The sequence below is a fragment of the Euprymna scolopes genome, chromosome 12 (genome assembly GCF_053919585.1).
Source record: "Euprymna scolopes isolate OS-2025 chromosome 12, ASM5391958v1, whole genome shotgun sequence".
Classification (NCBI taxonomy): domain Eukaryota; kingdom Metazoa; phylum Mollusca; class Cephalopoda; order Sepiida; family Sepiolidae; genus Euprymna; species Euprymna scolopes.
Window position 1 is genome coordinate 6,330,610 of NC_136493.1, and position 15,859 is coordinate 6,346,468.

The 15,859-nt window shown below is 33.0% G+C and overlaps 1 protein-coding gene across 2 annotated transcripts in view; it reads right to left on the reverse strand.

Annotated features, from left to right (window-relative positions):
- LOC145291153 (uncharacterized) overlaps positions 1-15,859 on the reverse strand; it is a 318,145-nt gene that overhangs the window by 195,654 nt on the left and 106,632 nt on the right. For both annotated transcript variants that reach the window (XM_080136682.1, XM_080136681.1), the window contains exon 2: positions 2,310-2,416. In XM_080136682.1, the coding sequence (XP_079992808.1) occupies positions 2,310-2,416 (107 nt within the window). The remainder of the gene's footprint in view (positions 1-2,309; positions 2,417-15,859) is intronic.

Below are 15,859 nucleotides of genomic sequence, written 5' to 3' on the forward strand. Positions count from 1 at the left end.
GTCTTGTTGCCCTGTTTTGTTTTCTGTTATTTTCTCTCCAGCCTTGTTTTATAAATAAATTGTCGTGTTTATAACACTTATATAAATGTCGTCGTGTTCCTCATCATTTTTCGTTGCCTTGCATTTGTTAACGTGAACGTCACCGAAGCATTCCACGACGATATCACTGATCCGAACTTGGACAGGTGCTATCTCGGCTGAATAACTTTCAGCTGGCACCCTATATTTATTTTTTTCAAGACGCGCTCTCGGTGTTGGAATCTTCTTAGGAGATCCCTACCCGAGGGTACCGTCACACAATGAAATACATTTTTTGTTGCTACCAATTCCTTTTTTGAAGTCTTGGTTTTGTTAATACAGTATATATATATATATATATATATATATATATATATATATATATATATATATATATATATATATATAGTAATTTATAAAATATATATGGCGATTAAGCTACACTGAATATTCTGCGTTTCATCCAACTATAGGAGTCGTCAGGCTTATGCGCATAAGCCTGACGAATCCTATAGTTGGATGAAACGCAGAATATTCAGTGTAGCTTAATCGCCATATATATTTTATAAATTACTAACTAGCTCTACCTACGTATTGAGCACTTTTGAAGTAAATACTTAAAGTTTACGCATAAATCTATACTTTCGTATATTAAATTTATGCGAATAAATGAAGTAGTTATATATATATATATATTAAATGGACATAAGTAATTAGTGGTAACATTGTATGATATTTTGTTTGATTTTTTTTTTAATGGAGATACGAAAATAGGTAAATATATAAATTTGAAAAAAAATACTTTGCAAGGATGCGATACAGGTAAAATATTTTGCTTGTTTTCTTTTCCTTATAAGGAAATGTTTTCCATATTGTTTTATTGTTAAAGTGTTTTATATTCAATAAGTCTGAAGAAAGGCTGTTCTTGTGAAAATTTTCAAATGACATAATGTTTGGATTTGTCCGAATAGTCTTGAAACAATTGGAACTAATGATGAAATACACTATTTGTTGCTATCAACGCATTCTTTGAAGTCTTGGTTTTTGTTAAAACAATATATATATCTATGTAATTATAAAACTCAAATGACCTTGTAACGAGTGATGTAACCCACTTTCCGGTTGCGCATGCACACATAAACATTAACCCATAACAACGTAAACAAATAAACACAAATCGTTTCTTTTACAGATTTTGACCTGCGCACTGAAATATTAACGTTATTATTTCAAAATTATTATTTAACATGGGAAGAGTGGGGGTGTTTTGCAACTATTCTTTATTACAACTATACTGTCGCTATTTTTTACAACTAAACAACTTTAACCCGTTGATAAACATAAGAACAATTGTAGTAAAGCCAAGATTACTACTACTACTACTACTACTACTACTACTACTACTATTACTACTACTCTATCCATCCCTTTTCCTTCCTTCCTTCTTTTTTTATTTTTTGTTTACATTTCTAGATACAAAATAGTTGTGTGATAATGGTGAATTTGTTGACACATTTACTAATCTGTTTCAATATTAGTTTTATTTTATTTTATTTATTTAGGTTTTATTTTTTTGCTTCAGGTTTTATTAATTATTTTTTTTTTAGATTTAAAGTTTCTATAACTTGGTTAAAGTATTCCAATATGGGTTTTTCATTCTTATATTTCTCATCGGTAGGTTCATGTGCGTTTTTGCTGCTAAATGACTTTCGCCAGCATTCGATTCGTAGGAAAATCATGTTTAATTTTCGATTTTTGAGCGATTATTCGGAAAAATAGGTAACTTTACACAAATAGGGAGGGTTTTTTTTTTTTTCATGTTTGAGTGATCTGTCTGTGATTTTTCATAAAAACGTTTCTGTTATGTCAAAAAAAAACTATTTTCTTTACGTCACGCTCATACATGAATTCCATAGCTAATATAACATACTGACCCAACGGGTCACGGGTAGTCTAGTATATATATATCTTATGCTATTTATTGGTATGTATTTATTACAATACATATTTATATATTAATTTTTAATATATTGTGTTAAATGAAGAGTATTAACAATTTACAAAAACAAACTCGAGATTTTCAAGCAATGTTTTGAAGTGTAAAAGTCATGAGGAATTAATAATATTTTGCCAACATCAACCGCAAAAAAAAAATAAGTGGGAGTTGTGTTCGGCTATAAAAGCGGCGAATATTGCGTGTAAGTTAATAGTAAGGAAAACGAAAGCGGGAGGTCAAAAAGTGGTCGTTATTGATTAGTTTTTCTCAACATGTGACAGAAAGCACTGCTTACCATTCAACTGCAGACTCAACCGTCAATCTTCCGGACTGGACAGCGGCTTGACTATCTTCCAGCTCAAATCCCATCGACAGGAGCGCGGTTAACACATCATCTATCTTCTGAAATAAAACAAAAAAAAAAAGCAACAAAGTAGAAAAAAAGCTGAAATGCTATTTCGACTTGAATTAATAAGTAATTGAAGCCCATCTTCTTTAGACAGCATCCATCCTAGATGTATTGAACTAACTTTCTCCAAAGGAAGAAGTGTCAAGGGAATGTTAAATTCACAAGTGTTCCCGAGTCACATGTATATTGGAATTTATCCCTCTTAGAAACAAGAACATAACTCAGTTGTGAGACTGCATGATTCTGATAATGTAAGGATGGGAGAAACTTTTATCTGGAACTTCGTCATATTGTATGAATGAAGTATTATTCCAAAAGTAATGCCGTGGAAATGTCGATCACTCAAAAACTATTGATCTGATCAGATTGAAATTTTGCATCGTAGTTATTGTCTAACAGTGCATATGAGCGCGTGGTGAAAATATCAGCAGCAGTGAAGGATGGCTGGCCTGCAAAGCGATTAGCAGCAGCAGATGAAAAGAGCACATATGGAAATTAGGAAGTGTACACAAGAAGAAAAAGGAGAAAAATGCACCACGTGGTCGGTAGAAACAAACTTGACAAAGAAAACAGACGTGTAAAATCAAAGGCGAGAAATGGATGGTTAATGCCATTGTAAGGTCGGAGAAGAAAAGTGTACACCAGGTGATGATGGCAAAAGACCTTTAAGTGATATCGAAATGAGAGAGTAATGGTAAAAAAATCTTTTGTTAAAAAAGGAAAAAATCCTGAGTCGGATTTATTTATTTTTGTTTCCTTTTCGACGTTGCCAGACGGCATAGGGATCTGAGAGAAGTTGGAACTATAACGAACACGGTTCAAGCGTAACGGCAATGTTATAATTGTGATCAAAGAACATCAGATCCATATATCAAATTTGGAATTCAGTCAATTCCAATCATTACAGAAATTTCCCAGTTCAAAGGCCATATAAGATATGGGACTTTATTGGCTACAATATGAACCGAGCACAAAGTCTTCACAATAAACAAAACCGAAATTATCACCAAAAATATATCTATTATCCTGAAATGCCAGTTAGACCATGACCTGATATTGTAAACAAGTTTGATAAAGATTGGTTAAGTTATGTAGACGCTAAGCTGTACAAAAATAAATCCAGTGGCAAATTCAAACAAAAACAAACTCCATCTTGGCAGAGTTAATAAGTTGATTTTTCGGAATTTTAGATAGTAATTAATAATATGAATTATTTGAATTAGTTTGACAAGTAGTCTAATCTTGGTTGTTATTCTGCAGGGTTTCAGTTGATGTAACCTCCAAAATTCTTTAACTGCATTTTTATGCATTTCCTAATTAGCTTAGTAGCCCCTGTCTAATGCTAAAGGTTTTATGACCATGGCTTGATAAAGAAAAAACTGGAATGTGAGAACTAAAGGACAAAATAAGGGTAGTGAGAGTTATGCACCTGCTGAAAGTGAGAATGTTTACTGGAATTTGTACATTACCGTTGTTAATTGCTTGTATGTAACACCCAGGAAATGCTGGGTTCCTCTGCTAATATATACATATATTTAATTAAAAATAAAAAAAGTAAATAAAAAACGTTTTTTTAAAAAGGTCAGCTGCTCCGGATATGAAAGTATTTATGACCCTACAATTCTATAAGGTTATTTTGAATTAACATAATCCCGCAACACTAATCCCTCGGATTTGAGAAGCACTTATTTCAATTAGACAAATGAATTAACGAAATGAAAACTTAAGATGAAATAAACAAAAAACAAAAGGACAATCATTTTTAATAAAAAAAAATGGAAAGAAAATGAAACAATGACATAGCAAAGATGGCGGCTTTTTTGTTTCCATCTCAGTTTTGAGCTGACATTTGTTTGACTTAGATCCAAATAAAAAAAAATCTTATCAGTGTGTTGTATAAGATGTGATTTTTCTCACTCTGACATTGATATTAAAAGCCTGCTTTTTCATTTTAAAAATTAATAAGACGAACTTGTTAATATATTCAGTCATGGATATGCGAGCAACTACATGAATGTTATCTAATTTGCATATTCCTTTAAAAACGAGCGTTAATAAATTATTCATTTTTATGTTTTCTTAGAAAATTGGTTTCATTTCATTATTAAGCTGAATTCAATTTATGCATAGTTTCTACATTCTGCATAATTGCATAGAATTTAAGATAAAAACGTTCCAGCAAATGGCAAAATATATGTGACCTGTTAGTATGTGTGAAAAAAGTCTCTAACAAACTCTTCTCTGAATACTTGGTCTACAGGGGTGAAATTTGATATATACGGTATTTACACCTGTAGCAAACTTTCCATTTAGTTTTTAGCCAGAAAAATAACTGCTAAGGGGTAAAAATTAAAAAAATAATAAAAAATCACTGACTTTGGCCTGATGTAAATCAACTATACATTTTTTTTCTGCGCATGTGCTAATTAAAATTAATAGCATTCCACAAATCACAGTTAGCTTTTTTTAATTAATCACATCTAAGTTAAAAAAAAAAAAAAAAAAACAAATTAAAAATAAATAAATTTAGCCCCAATAAAAAAAGACTATGTTTCATCGGTAGACTGATATTTTCGCACTGGATTTTGCATATCAGTTCTGTCTTTTAATTTCATTTGGACTATATCATATGCTTGGACTATCCAACCTTTTCACTTGCATGTGATTATACCTCTTTTCTTCATCGAACCTGGACTTCATTTGGAGTATCCTTTTGACCTGTTGCTTTTCTCCATTTTATCAGCTTTCTCACAAATACAATTTATTTTCATAATTTTTTTTAGTCTTCAATTTGTGCTAACCAAAAAAATTTATAAACTACCTACGAATATTATTTTGCTAACAACGTTTCTGCAGAGGATATGAGCCATTCATTAAAACTATGGATTAAGGACATGTTTAATTTGTTTATTTGCATTCCTTGTCAAAAAATAGATTTGTTGTAAATTTTAATTTACGGAATTTAATTTCCTGTTTTCTTATATTATTGCTCTATCTTGAATATTGAGCTTCTTCATTTGATCGAGACTGTCATAAATGTTAATACTAATATTTATTTTGCAAAATTATTCAATTTGTAAACTGAAATTAATTTCTCTGGATTATATATAATTCAGAGATGTGTTTTCGTGATATAAGTGTTGTTTAAATTTTTAAAATAAAATACATATTAAATACGTCAAAGATGTGAGTTCATATAGAAACATTGTTTTAATTTGAATAAAATAAAATGGTCATCAAGTGCGCTTGAAAGCCAAATCACAACGTAATATTAGGAAAATAAACAAATATTTTACTTGTTTGAAAATTATCACAAATATATTTCAGAGATATACACTTTTCTTTCTCCAACTTTACAACATGGCAAGGAAGAAGAAAAGAAAAAAAAAGAAAAACAAAACATACTGAAGATGGAGTATATCTCTGAAATATATTTGTTATAAATTTCAAACAAGTAAAATATTTGTTTATTTTCCTAATATTACGTTGTGATTTGGCTTTCAAGCGCACCAGATGCATATTTTATTTTATACATATTAAATATGTTTCTAAGTCAAACTACAACGCAACATTATGTAAAATAAACAAATATTTGTTTAAAATTTATATTTCAGCGATAGACCCTTTCTTCAGAATTTTATACATTATTTTTTTCGTCGCCATGATGGTAGATGAAAGAAAATGTAGTAAAGAATCCTTGTGTTGGTTGTCTGTGGTGATATATTCGAATGCTGGAAGAATATGTTCAGCGCATGTGATATAAAATTCAAAGGTGTGTTTTCCGTGAGACAAGCATTGTTTAAATTTTTAAATAAAATATGTATGAAATACATTTGTAAGACAAATTACAATGCAATTTTGTAAAATTAACAAATATTTATTTATAAGAAATAGGAATGCACTTTTTTAAAATATTGTTAAGTGAATATTTCAATTTTTTAGAAAGCCACAACGATATTTTCTTTTACTTTATATAGATATTTAAAGATATTAAGCAAACTTTCAGTTCAAACATGAAACCATTTTCAAGCGATTTGTTTTTGTTTATCATTTTTATTTCTTTGGAGATGTAAAAAAATCTCTCTCGGTGGTATTCTGTCGAGATGTTAACTGGACAGTTTTAAAGTTTTCAAATGCAAGCACGCGGCTCACATGACAATGTTATAAGAAATAAGATGGCACTTTTTTTTAAATATCGTTACGGGAATATTCAATTTTTGTTTTTAGAAAGCCAAAACGATATAATTTTTTTCTTTAAATAGATATTTAAAGATATTAAGCAAGCTTTCGGTTGTTTATTTTACCAAATTTAAACAATGCGTATATCACAGAAAACACATTTCTGATTTTCACATCAAGTGCGCCAAGCGTATTCTTCATTTGGTCGATCTTGGACTCCAAACCCTGTGCTAACCTTCGTGAAAATTTGGAAACTCTTAAAGAATCGTTTAGAAAATGAAGCAAAATAGGTCAGGAAGTGCTATGGCAAACAGCTAAAAATTTTGTAAACATCTGAAGCTCTATGTCAAAGTTAAAGACACTTATTTTGAAAATTTTCCCTAAGGTTACTAAGTAGTTTATTAGATTCATGGTAAGACTATGTTTGCTAATTTAGTATCATTGTTTATTGAAATAAACGATAAAACAGTTGTCGCCATTATTTTTTGTCACTTCTTTTACTTTTGTGTATCTGGTGATCTGGTTTTCAAATCGAAAGCAAAACATTAAAAAACAAAACTGTCATCAATTTCTTAAATGTTTTATGTTTTTTGCTATGATTCAATGAACTTTTGTAATGTGGTGATCCTTTGACTGTGATCATAGTATAGTATCTGTGTTAACTGTGGCAGGCAGGGCCAAGGGCCAAAACATTATCATTATTATTATTATTAATGGGTTCAAGCGACGGTGGGTCGCTGGATCGATTATGATTAGAAAAGTAAACAGTTAGATCTGGAAAAAGTGATTGATAGCTGAAATAATAAACAGCTACAAAATAATGTGAAAATAGAAAATAGACGTAAACATAATTTTGGTTTGCATAAACAAATAACTAGATTGAGGTTACGTCAGCTGTTGGTTTTAGGCATGTGATGAGATGTAGATTTAGGGAGATTCTAGTCAGTCGTTAGCTGAACATCAGAGAGAACGGACGACTCAAGGGGGAGTTGGTCTCTCAATGACGCAAGGAGCAGCGTTTTCTCAGGCTGCCAAGATGTTAAGACGTTGTAACCTCTGAAGATGTCGGCCGGAATCATAAAAATAAATGTTCGTATATAATCTAGGTATGTGTTGTGTTTATTTACATCTGTTAAAAAGAACTGTTTGTCTACAAATGTTTTGATACGTCCCCGTCAATCGTTTTCTGTTAAAACTGTTGCATCGTCGTTTTGGAACATATTAATATGCACACACAATGTATCTAAGAAAAAAAAAACCCTCAAAAGTTCTGCTTTTGTTAAAAATATAATTGTCTCCCTTTATGTCAATCTTATTTCATCAAATCGAAATGTGTAAATAGGAAGTTAATATCCCTCCCCCACCCACACACACAAAAAGGCATCTTAGAAACAATTGCAATGCAAAGTAAGAGATTTTATTTTTTTATTTCTGCTTTTTTGTCAGCTTAGAGGGATGAGGAGTAAAGATTCTTTAATTCCTGCCACAACCTATTTTTGTGATTTAAAGCATAAGATGTTGATGACTACAATTGCTAAACTAGACATTCTAATTTTATGCAGCCGGGAAGAGAGATAGTAATAGTTTGTTTTTGTTTTGTTTTTTGTTTTTTTTGGGGGGGGGGTCTTTTTTTCTTTTTTCTTTTTTCTAAGGCTTCTTTAATGACCATAAGGTTTGACATCTATTTCTGGAATTGAAGTGAAGAACATGGTGAAGAACGCAATTATTTTGCTTTTTATGTCTTGAAGAAACAAAAACTAATACCAAGGTTACCAAAAACAGTATCACATTCATTTTATAGATATGCTGCAAAGAAAATTGGAATAATTCTGAGATTTTCTTTTATTTTGTATTTTCAATTATTTCTTATACTTGTTGCATTAAATAAATAAACAATAAAAGTTATATCAATACCACAAATTCCTTTGGATACAAAGTATCAGGTGTACAAAAATTTTTTATCAGATATTCCTTAAGTTTTTGCTTTGTTAAATTATTCAAATTTTTTGTTTTGTTAAAATTATTCATTGAATTTTTTGTTTTGTCAAATTATTCATTGAATTTTTTCGTTTTGTCAAATTATTCATTGAATTTTTTGTTTTATTAAAATATTCATTAAATTCTTGGTTTTGTCAAATTATTCATTAAATGTTTGGTTTTGTTCAAATTATTCATTAAATTCTTGATTTTGTTAAAATTATTTATCAATTTTTGGTTTTGTTAAAATTATTCATCAAAAATGGTTTTGTTAAATTATTCATTTGAGATCTGAAAAAAGTTGCAAGTGATAATTTTCTTTTTTTTTTAATTTTTCATTTAAAGTTCACTGCTTAGCAAGGCCTTGTTGCCATTCAAAGATAAAAGTTACTGAGTTTAACCCGAGGATTGGTAATGATGGTTGGAACTGAGCAGAGTGATAACCGAGGACAGCTCAACAAGAAATTGTTAAGATTGAACTTGAAAACGATCATGCTGTAGTCAGCCAGGAAGCAGTCCATGGTATTGTGTTCCAAAGACAGTTTTCGAAAGAAACTCTTTTCATGGAAGTTCATTTAATTTTCAGCACACAGATGAAGGAAAATTATTTTCAGTGGTTTTCGTTAGGCAATTTTTGTCTGTGAATGTTACATATGGTAGAGGGGGTGAGGGCATAGATTAGATCTCTGTCAAGCACCTACCATGAAAATAATGATATAGTAGAGAAAGGCTAGCAATCCCTCTACATTGAGAAAGAGACTGTAAGGAAAAGCACTCAATTCCAAAAACGGTTTTATACTCTGAAGAGTGTTCTGAGCAGTACCGTCTCTTTTGTGACAACTGTACTCCAGCTTTTAACATATTTGTACTTTTATATAGGTAAGGAATTGCGTCAGGAATGAGGTACTTTTATATAGGTAAGGAATTGCGTCAGGAATGAGGTACTTTTATATAGGTAAGGAATTGCGTCAGGAATGAGGTACTTTCTGGAGCAGCCGGGAAGGGAGATAATAATAGTTTTTTTTTGGGGGGGGGTCTTTTTTTTCTTTTCTTTTTTTTTTTTTCTAAGGCTTCTTTAATGACCATAAGGTTTGACATCTATTTCTGGAATTGAAGTGAAGAACATGGCGAAGAACGCAATTATTTTGATTTTTATGTCTTGAAGAAACAAAAACTAATACCAAGGTTACCAAAAACAGTATCACATTCATTTTATAGATATGCTGCAAAGAAAATTGGAATAATTCTGAGATTTTCTTTTATTTTGTATTTTCAATTATTTCTTATACTTGTTGCATTAAATAAATAAACAATAAAAGTTAGATCAATACCACAAATTCCTTTGGACACAAAGTATCAGTATTCCTTAAGTTTTTGCTTTGTTAAATTATTCAAATTTTTTGTTTTGTTAAAATTATTCATTGAATTTTTTGTTTTGTCAAATTATTCATTGAATTTTTTGTTTTATTAAAATATTCATTGAATTCTTGGTTTTGTCAAATTATTCATTAAATTTTTGGTTTTGTTCAAATTATTCATTAAATTCTTGATTTTGTTAAAATTATTTATCAATTTTTGGTTTTGTTAAAATTATTCATCAAAAATGGTTTTGTTAAATTATTCATTTGAGATCTGAAAAAAGTTGTAAGTGATAATTTTCTTTTTTTTTAATTTTTCATTTAAAGTTCACTGCTTAGCAAGGCCTTGTTGCCATTCAAAGATAAAAGTTACTGAGTTTAACCCGAGGATTGGTAATGATGGTTGGAACTGAGCAGAGTGATAACCGAGGACAGCTCAACAAGAAATTGTTAAGATTGAACTTGAAAACGATCATGCTGTAGTCAGCCAGGAAGCAGTCCATGGTATTGTGTTCCAAAGACAGTTTTCGAAAGAAACTCTTTTCATGGAAGTTCATTTAATTTTCAGCACACAGATGAAGGAAAATTATTTTCAGTGGTTTTCGTTAGGCAATTTTTGTCTGTGAATGTTACATATGGTAGAGGGGGTGAGGGCATAGATTAGATCTCTGTCAAGCACCTACCATGAAAATAATGATAGATTAGAGAAAGGCTAGCAATCTCTCTACATTGAAAAAGAGACTGTAAGGAAAAGCACTCAATTTCAAAAACGGTTTTATACTCTGAAGAGTGTTCTGAGCAGTACCGCCTCTTCTGTGACAATTGTACTCCAGCTTTTAACATTTTTTTTTTTTTTTTTACAAGGGTGTCACCACTTATCAAGGCCCAGAGGCCACTCGAGGATAAGGGTTAATAGGTATACATTAGTCATTGTGATTTTAGCATAGTAAACAGTGGGAATTTTGCAACTTGGATTACTTAGGGGGACGATTCAATTAGAACTTGTTCACATTGGACATTTTCTTTTTTTTTTTTTCATAGGTATCAACTCATTATCAAGGCCAAGAGGCCACTCAAGGATAAGGGTTAAAGAGTGTACAGTAGAAATTGGACAATATAATAATCATTAGTAATGAAAATTTGTTAAATTTGATAACTTATATGGAACGGCTCATCAAGAACTTATTTACGTTAGACTTGAACACAACCATATTGTAGTCAGCCGGAAAGCAGGAAAATGGAAGACAATTCCACAGGCGTGCAGTTCTAATAAAAAAGCTTTGTTTATGGAATCTACGTTTAGGTTTAGGCACAGATAAAGAGTGGGGGGAATTATTGATAGTGTTTACAGCTAGACGAGTGTTTCTTGTGAAAGTTTGGCGAGGGGGGACCATAGATTGAAGCTCAGTCGAACACTTTCCATGAAAATAATGATACATCAGAGACAAACTCGCAACATCTCTTCTGTGAGATAGAGGTTGCAAGGAGGAGAAAAGGACATCTCCTACGAGGCTACGAAGTCTATTTTGAACTCTATCAAGGCAGGACAAGTCCTTTCTAGCAGCTCCTGCCCAGATGTGGCAACAGTATTCCATCCTTGGACGTACCTGGCTCTTATATAGATAGAGAATTGCATCAGCAGTGAGATATCTACTGGATCGATAGAAAGATCCGACCATTTTTCCAGCGGCCTTGGCAACAGATTTGATGTACGTGTTCCATTTAAGATCAGGAGTAATGGTCAAGCCCAGAAGCTTGTCAAAACTTGAGGCCTCCTGAAGACGAGAGCCATTCATTTCAATTGATGCCAGACGTGGATCAGAATGTTGATGATGTAAAGAGAGAAGCTTGGTTTTATATGCATTAAAAGTAACCAGCCACTCCTTTCCCCATTGTACTACATGCTCAAGATCAGAGGAGAGAGAATTGGAGAGAACTTGGTCGTTTACTGTCTTAGATGTGCTACCATAAATGGTAGTGTCGTCAGCATAAATGTCTACAAATGATTTAAGGATGTGATTTGGGAGATCATTAATGTAGATCAAGAAAAGAGTTGGGCCCAGGATGGACCCCTGAGGGACACCGGCATTAATACTGTGGGCTTCTGATTTTTGCCCCTCAACTACTACTCTTATGAACCTATCAGAAAGAAATGATTTAATAATTGAGAAGACATTTCCAGCTATACCATAGCTAGAGATCTTATGAAGTAAACCTTTATGCCATACGCTATCAAAGGCCTTAGATATGTCAAGAGCAATTGCCCTAGAAAGGTTGCCTCCGTCGAGAGATTTGCTAATCCTATGAGATATAACTGTAAGCACATCTGCTGTAGATCTAGCAGAACGGAAACCATATTGAGTGTCACTAAGAAGGTTATTTTTGTTGAGATGGTTGATTACTTCTGTATTTAACACAGATTCCAGCAACTTACTCATGACGCACAGGAGACTTATTGGCCTGTACTGAGAGGGGGATGAGCGATCACCTGAATTCTTAAATACAGGGCATACAGATGAAATTTTCCAGGGAGATGGGAAACTATTCTCCTTAAGACAACGTTTAAATAGTTTTGTAAGTATGGGCGCTAGTTCAGGTTGAAGTTTTTTGAGTACAATAATTGGAATACCGTCCGGGCCAGTTGCTTTACTGGAATCAAGGTTTTTGATTAGCTTGGCAACATCACGTACAGATATACGTATATCACATAGTGTGTTTTCAGATACAGGAGGAAATATTGGGGGTTGGCGGCCTTGATCGCAAAAGGTAGAATTAGCTGCAAAGTTCTTGACAAAGAGTTTGGCTTTGTCTGATGCTGACGAGATTACCTCAGGTCCATTGATGATAGTTGGAATGGAGCGCACACATCTGTTCAGAATTCTGTTTGCTATTTGCCAAAACTGGTGGGAACCAAGCCGCTGCTCAGCTACTTTTGACTTAACAGATTGAGCATACAACTCGCTTGCATTCTTTATTACTTTCTTACAATGGTTGCTGGCAGTCCTGAAAGCGGCTTTAGTTTCCATACATCTATTACGTTGGAAACAGTGGAAAAAGTGATTTCTGTGCGCAATGGCAGCAGCACATTCTGGAGAGAACCATGGTTGGCTGTTAGGTTTTTGCTGAAACTTTTTCGAGGGTATGAAACGATCAATACCTACAATTAACCATTCCGTCAGGTCTAATACTATAGAGGACACATCCTTTTTAAATATGGAATGCAGAGGTAGATCAGTTATAAATGTACGGAAGCTATCCCAGTCAGCCTTAGTGTATCGATATACTGTACGATGGAGAGGTACGTCTGGGGACTTATTACATTTCATTTTTATCTTAATTGATACAACAGAGTGGTCGGAAGATCCAAGAGGCGACAGAACAGAAACTGAACATAGTTCAGGGCAAGTTGTGAGAAAAAGGTCTAGTAGGCTTGCATACTGGCCGTCATTGTCGGGCACACGGGTGGGTTCCTGAACAATCTGAGTGAGGTCATAGGCAATGGAGAAATCATGACAGAACCTCCCCTCATCATCGGTCTTGTTTGAGTGGGTCAACCATTCGACGTTGTGAACATTGAAGTCTCCACATACGTGAATGTTAGCTGAAGGATAAGCAGATAGGACTTGGTCAATTTTCTCAGATATGCTTTTAAATATAGTAACTCCGCTGTTGTGGGGGCGATAGAGAGTAAATAAAAATGCCGTAGTGTGAGCTAAAGCAACCCGGATGCATATATAGGGTAAGTTAGGATCTTCCCTGGAGATGTCCCTACCACATGGAAAGCTATCTTTAATATAGGCACATATTCCATGCCCATGGCGATCTTGGGGGTCAGATTTAGAGGTTAAGTTAGAGTATCCTTTAATTGCGAACTCTTCTAGGGAAATAGCCTGTCCAATGCCAGTTTCACTTAAAAATAAAAGGTCTGGTTTAGTCTCCTGTAATTGGGTTTCAACCTCTGGAAGGTTAGAACGTAGACCCCTGATGTTGGAGAAGGAGACATGGTAGTAGGGGTCTACGTTGGAAGTTGGAGAACCGGGTTTAATCGTGTATTTTTTCTTGAAACTTGTCATGATGAAATTTTGAAATTTGTGGACTAGGTCGTCAGATTTACTTAGAGCAGGACAGAGAGGGGAAATTAAGAGAGAAAAAGAAACGAAGAATTTTTTTTTTTTATTTGTAGCTAATGATAAGGTAAAGCCGTAACAATTACCCACTAGTATGGCATCGAGAGGCCCCACCAGAAGCTACTGCATGGTCCAGAATCCATTCACCAAATGGCAATACAGCAGCCCCAGTACTTTGCACCTGCTGATAGGACAGCCTCCTTAGTGGTTAATCCAAGGTTCGGTTCCCTGACTATCAGGCGGATAACGTCAGCCCAGACAAAACGTTTACCTCCAGCACCCTTACTAGTGACATGGCTACAATGATAGACATAGAAACAGAAAATTTCCGCCATCTCAGCCAACTGTTCGCACAAAATACTGCCAACCTAGAAAACAGCTTTTTCTTCTCCCTTTGTCAGAAAAATCACTCATTAAAAAATGAGGACTGAGGGACAAATAAGAAGAAGCAAGAGTAACAGGAGCTGCCGATAACGCATCCACAATGCGTTTTCTACTCTCCATTAAAAAAAAAACAAAAAAAAACTATTAAGTATTGTACTTAATAAAAGTCCAACGGACGTGTTTAAGGGAAAGTATGGTGATAGATTCCCCTCACACGAACTAAAAATGAGTACAATTCGTAATCTATTTTTGCAATCAACTCGGTAGATAAATAAACATTTATGTACGAGAAAAAAAAAAAAAAGCTAGTATTTAATAAAACAGAAATACACAAATTTAAATACTGAAATAAAATGGAGTTATTCATATTTTAAATCTAAAATAAAAAGCATGATTAAAATTGAAATCACTTATCTCAACAAAAACAATTCCGTCTCCAAATTGCAAACTGTAGTGAAAGAAAATTGAGTTAGCAGCGTTCAAAACATTTTTTTTTTTTAAATTAACCGTTAAAAGAAAGCGTGATTTTATTCTGAAACTTAAGCTAGTCACGTTTTAAGAAGCTTACGATGTAAACATATTTGTACTTTTATATAGGTAAGGAATTGCGTCAGGAATGAGGTACTTTTATATAGGTAAGGAATTGCGTCAGGAATGAGGTACTTTTATATAGGTAAGGAATTGCGTCAGGAATGAGGTACTTTTATATAGGTAAGGAATTGCGTCAAGAATGAGGTACTTTCTGGAGCAGTAGAATGATTCAACCATTTTTCTGGCTTTTGTTCTTCATACTAAGAACAGGGCAATCCACACATGATGTGATCGGGAATGTTATGTTATTCATCGATAAAAAACATTAGAAGTTAGCTTGGTTTTTATACTTGCTCTTAAATATCTAAGAATTGGGGAAAACACCTAGTGTAGCACAAGATCAATCAATATGAGCAGTTAATAATCTTTTATTCATTGTTTATTTGCGATTAGACCATTATGAAAACACTGTGAAAAGAAATGATCGTTTGTGACAGGACTTTTAAAGGATTGGTGTGTGAAAGTCATTCACAAGTCTAACATCCATTTGCATTGAATACAGGGAAAAGAAAACTGATTAATCTTTTTTAATCCGCACGATTATAATATAAACAATAATCCACTTCATTCAATGACTCATCAATTAGACATTTTTTTTTTTATTCTGTGAATTGTAGATACAATTCAGCATAAAGTAAAATTTCTTGCCTAGTATAAAAATCAATTTGATGAGAACATGAGGTTGAAACACTAGCATTTCTATGTCAGCTATATACATCATCATTAATTTATCTTTTCTACTTATTTTAGACTAGTGGGGAAAGCGGTGCCCGGCCTTGCTGAGTCGTACAATATGCTTAAATATATTTTAACTTATGCT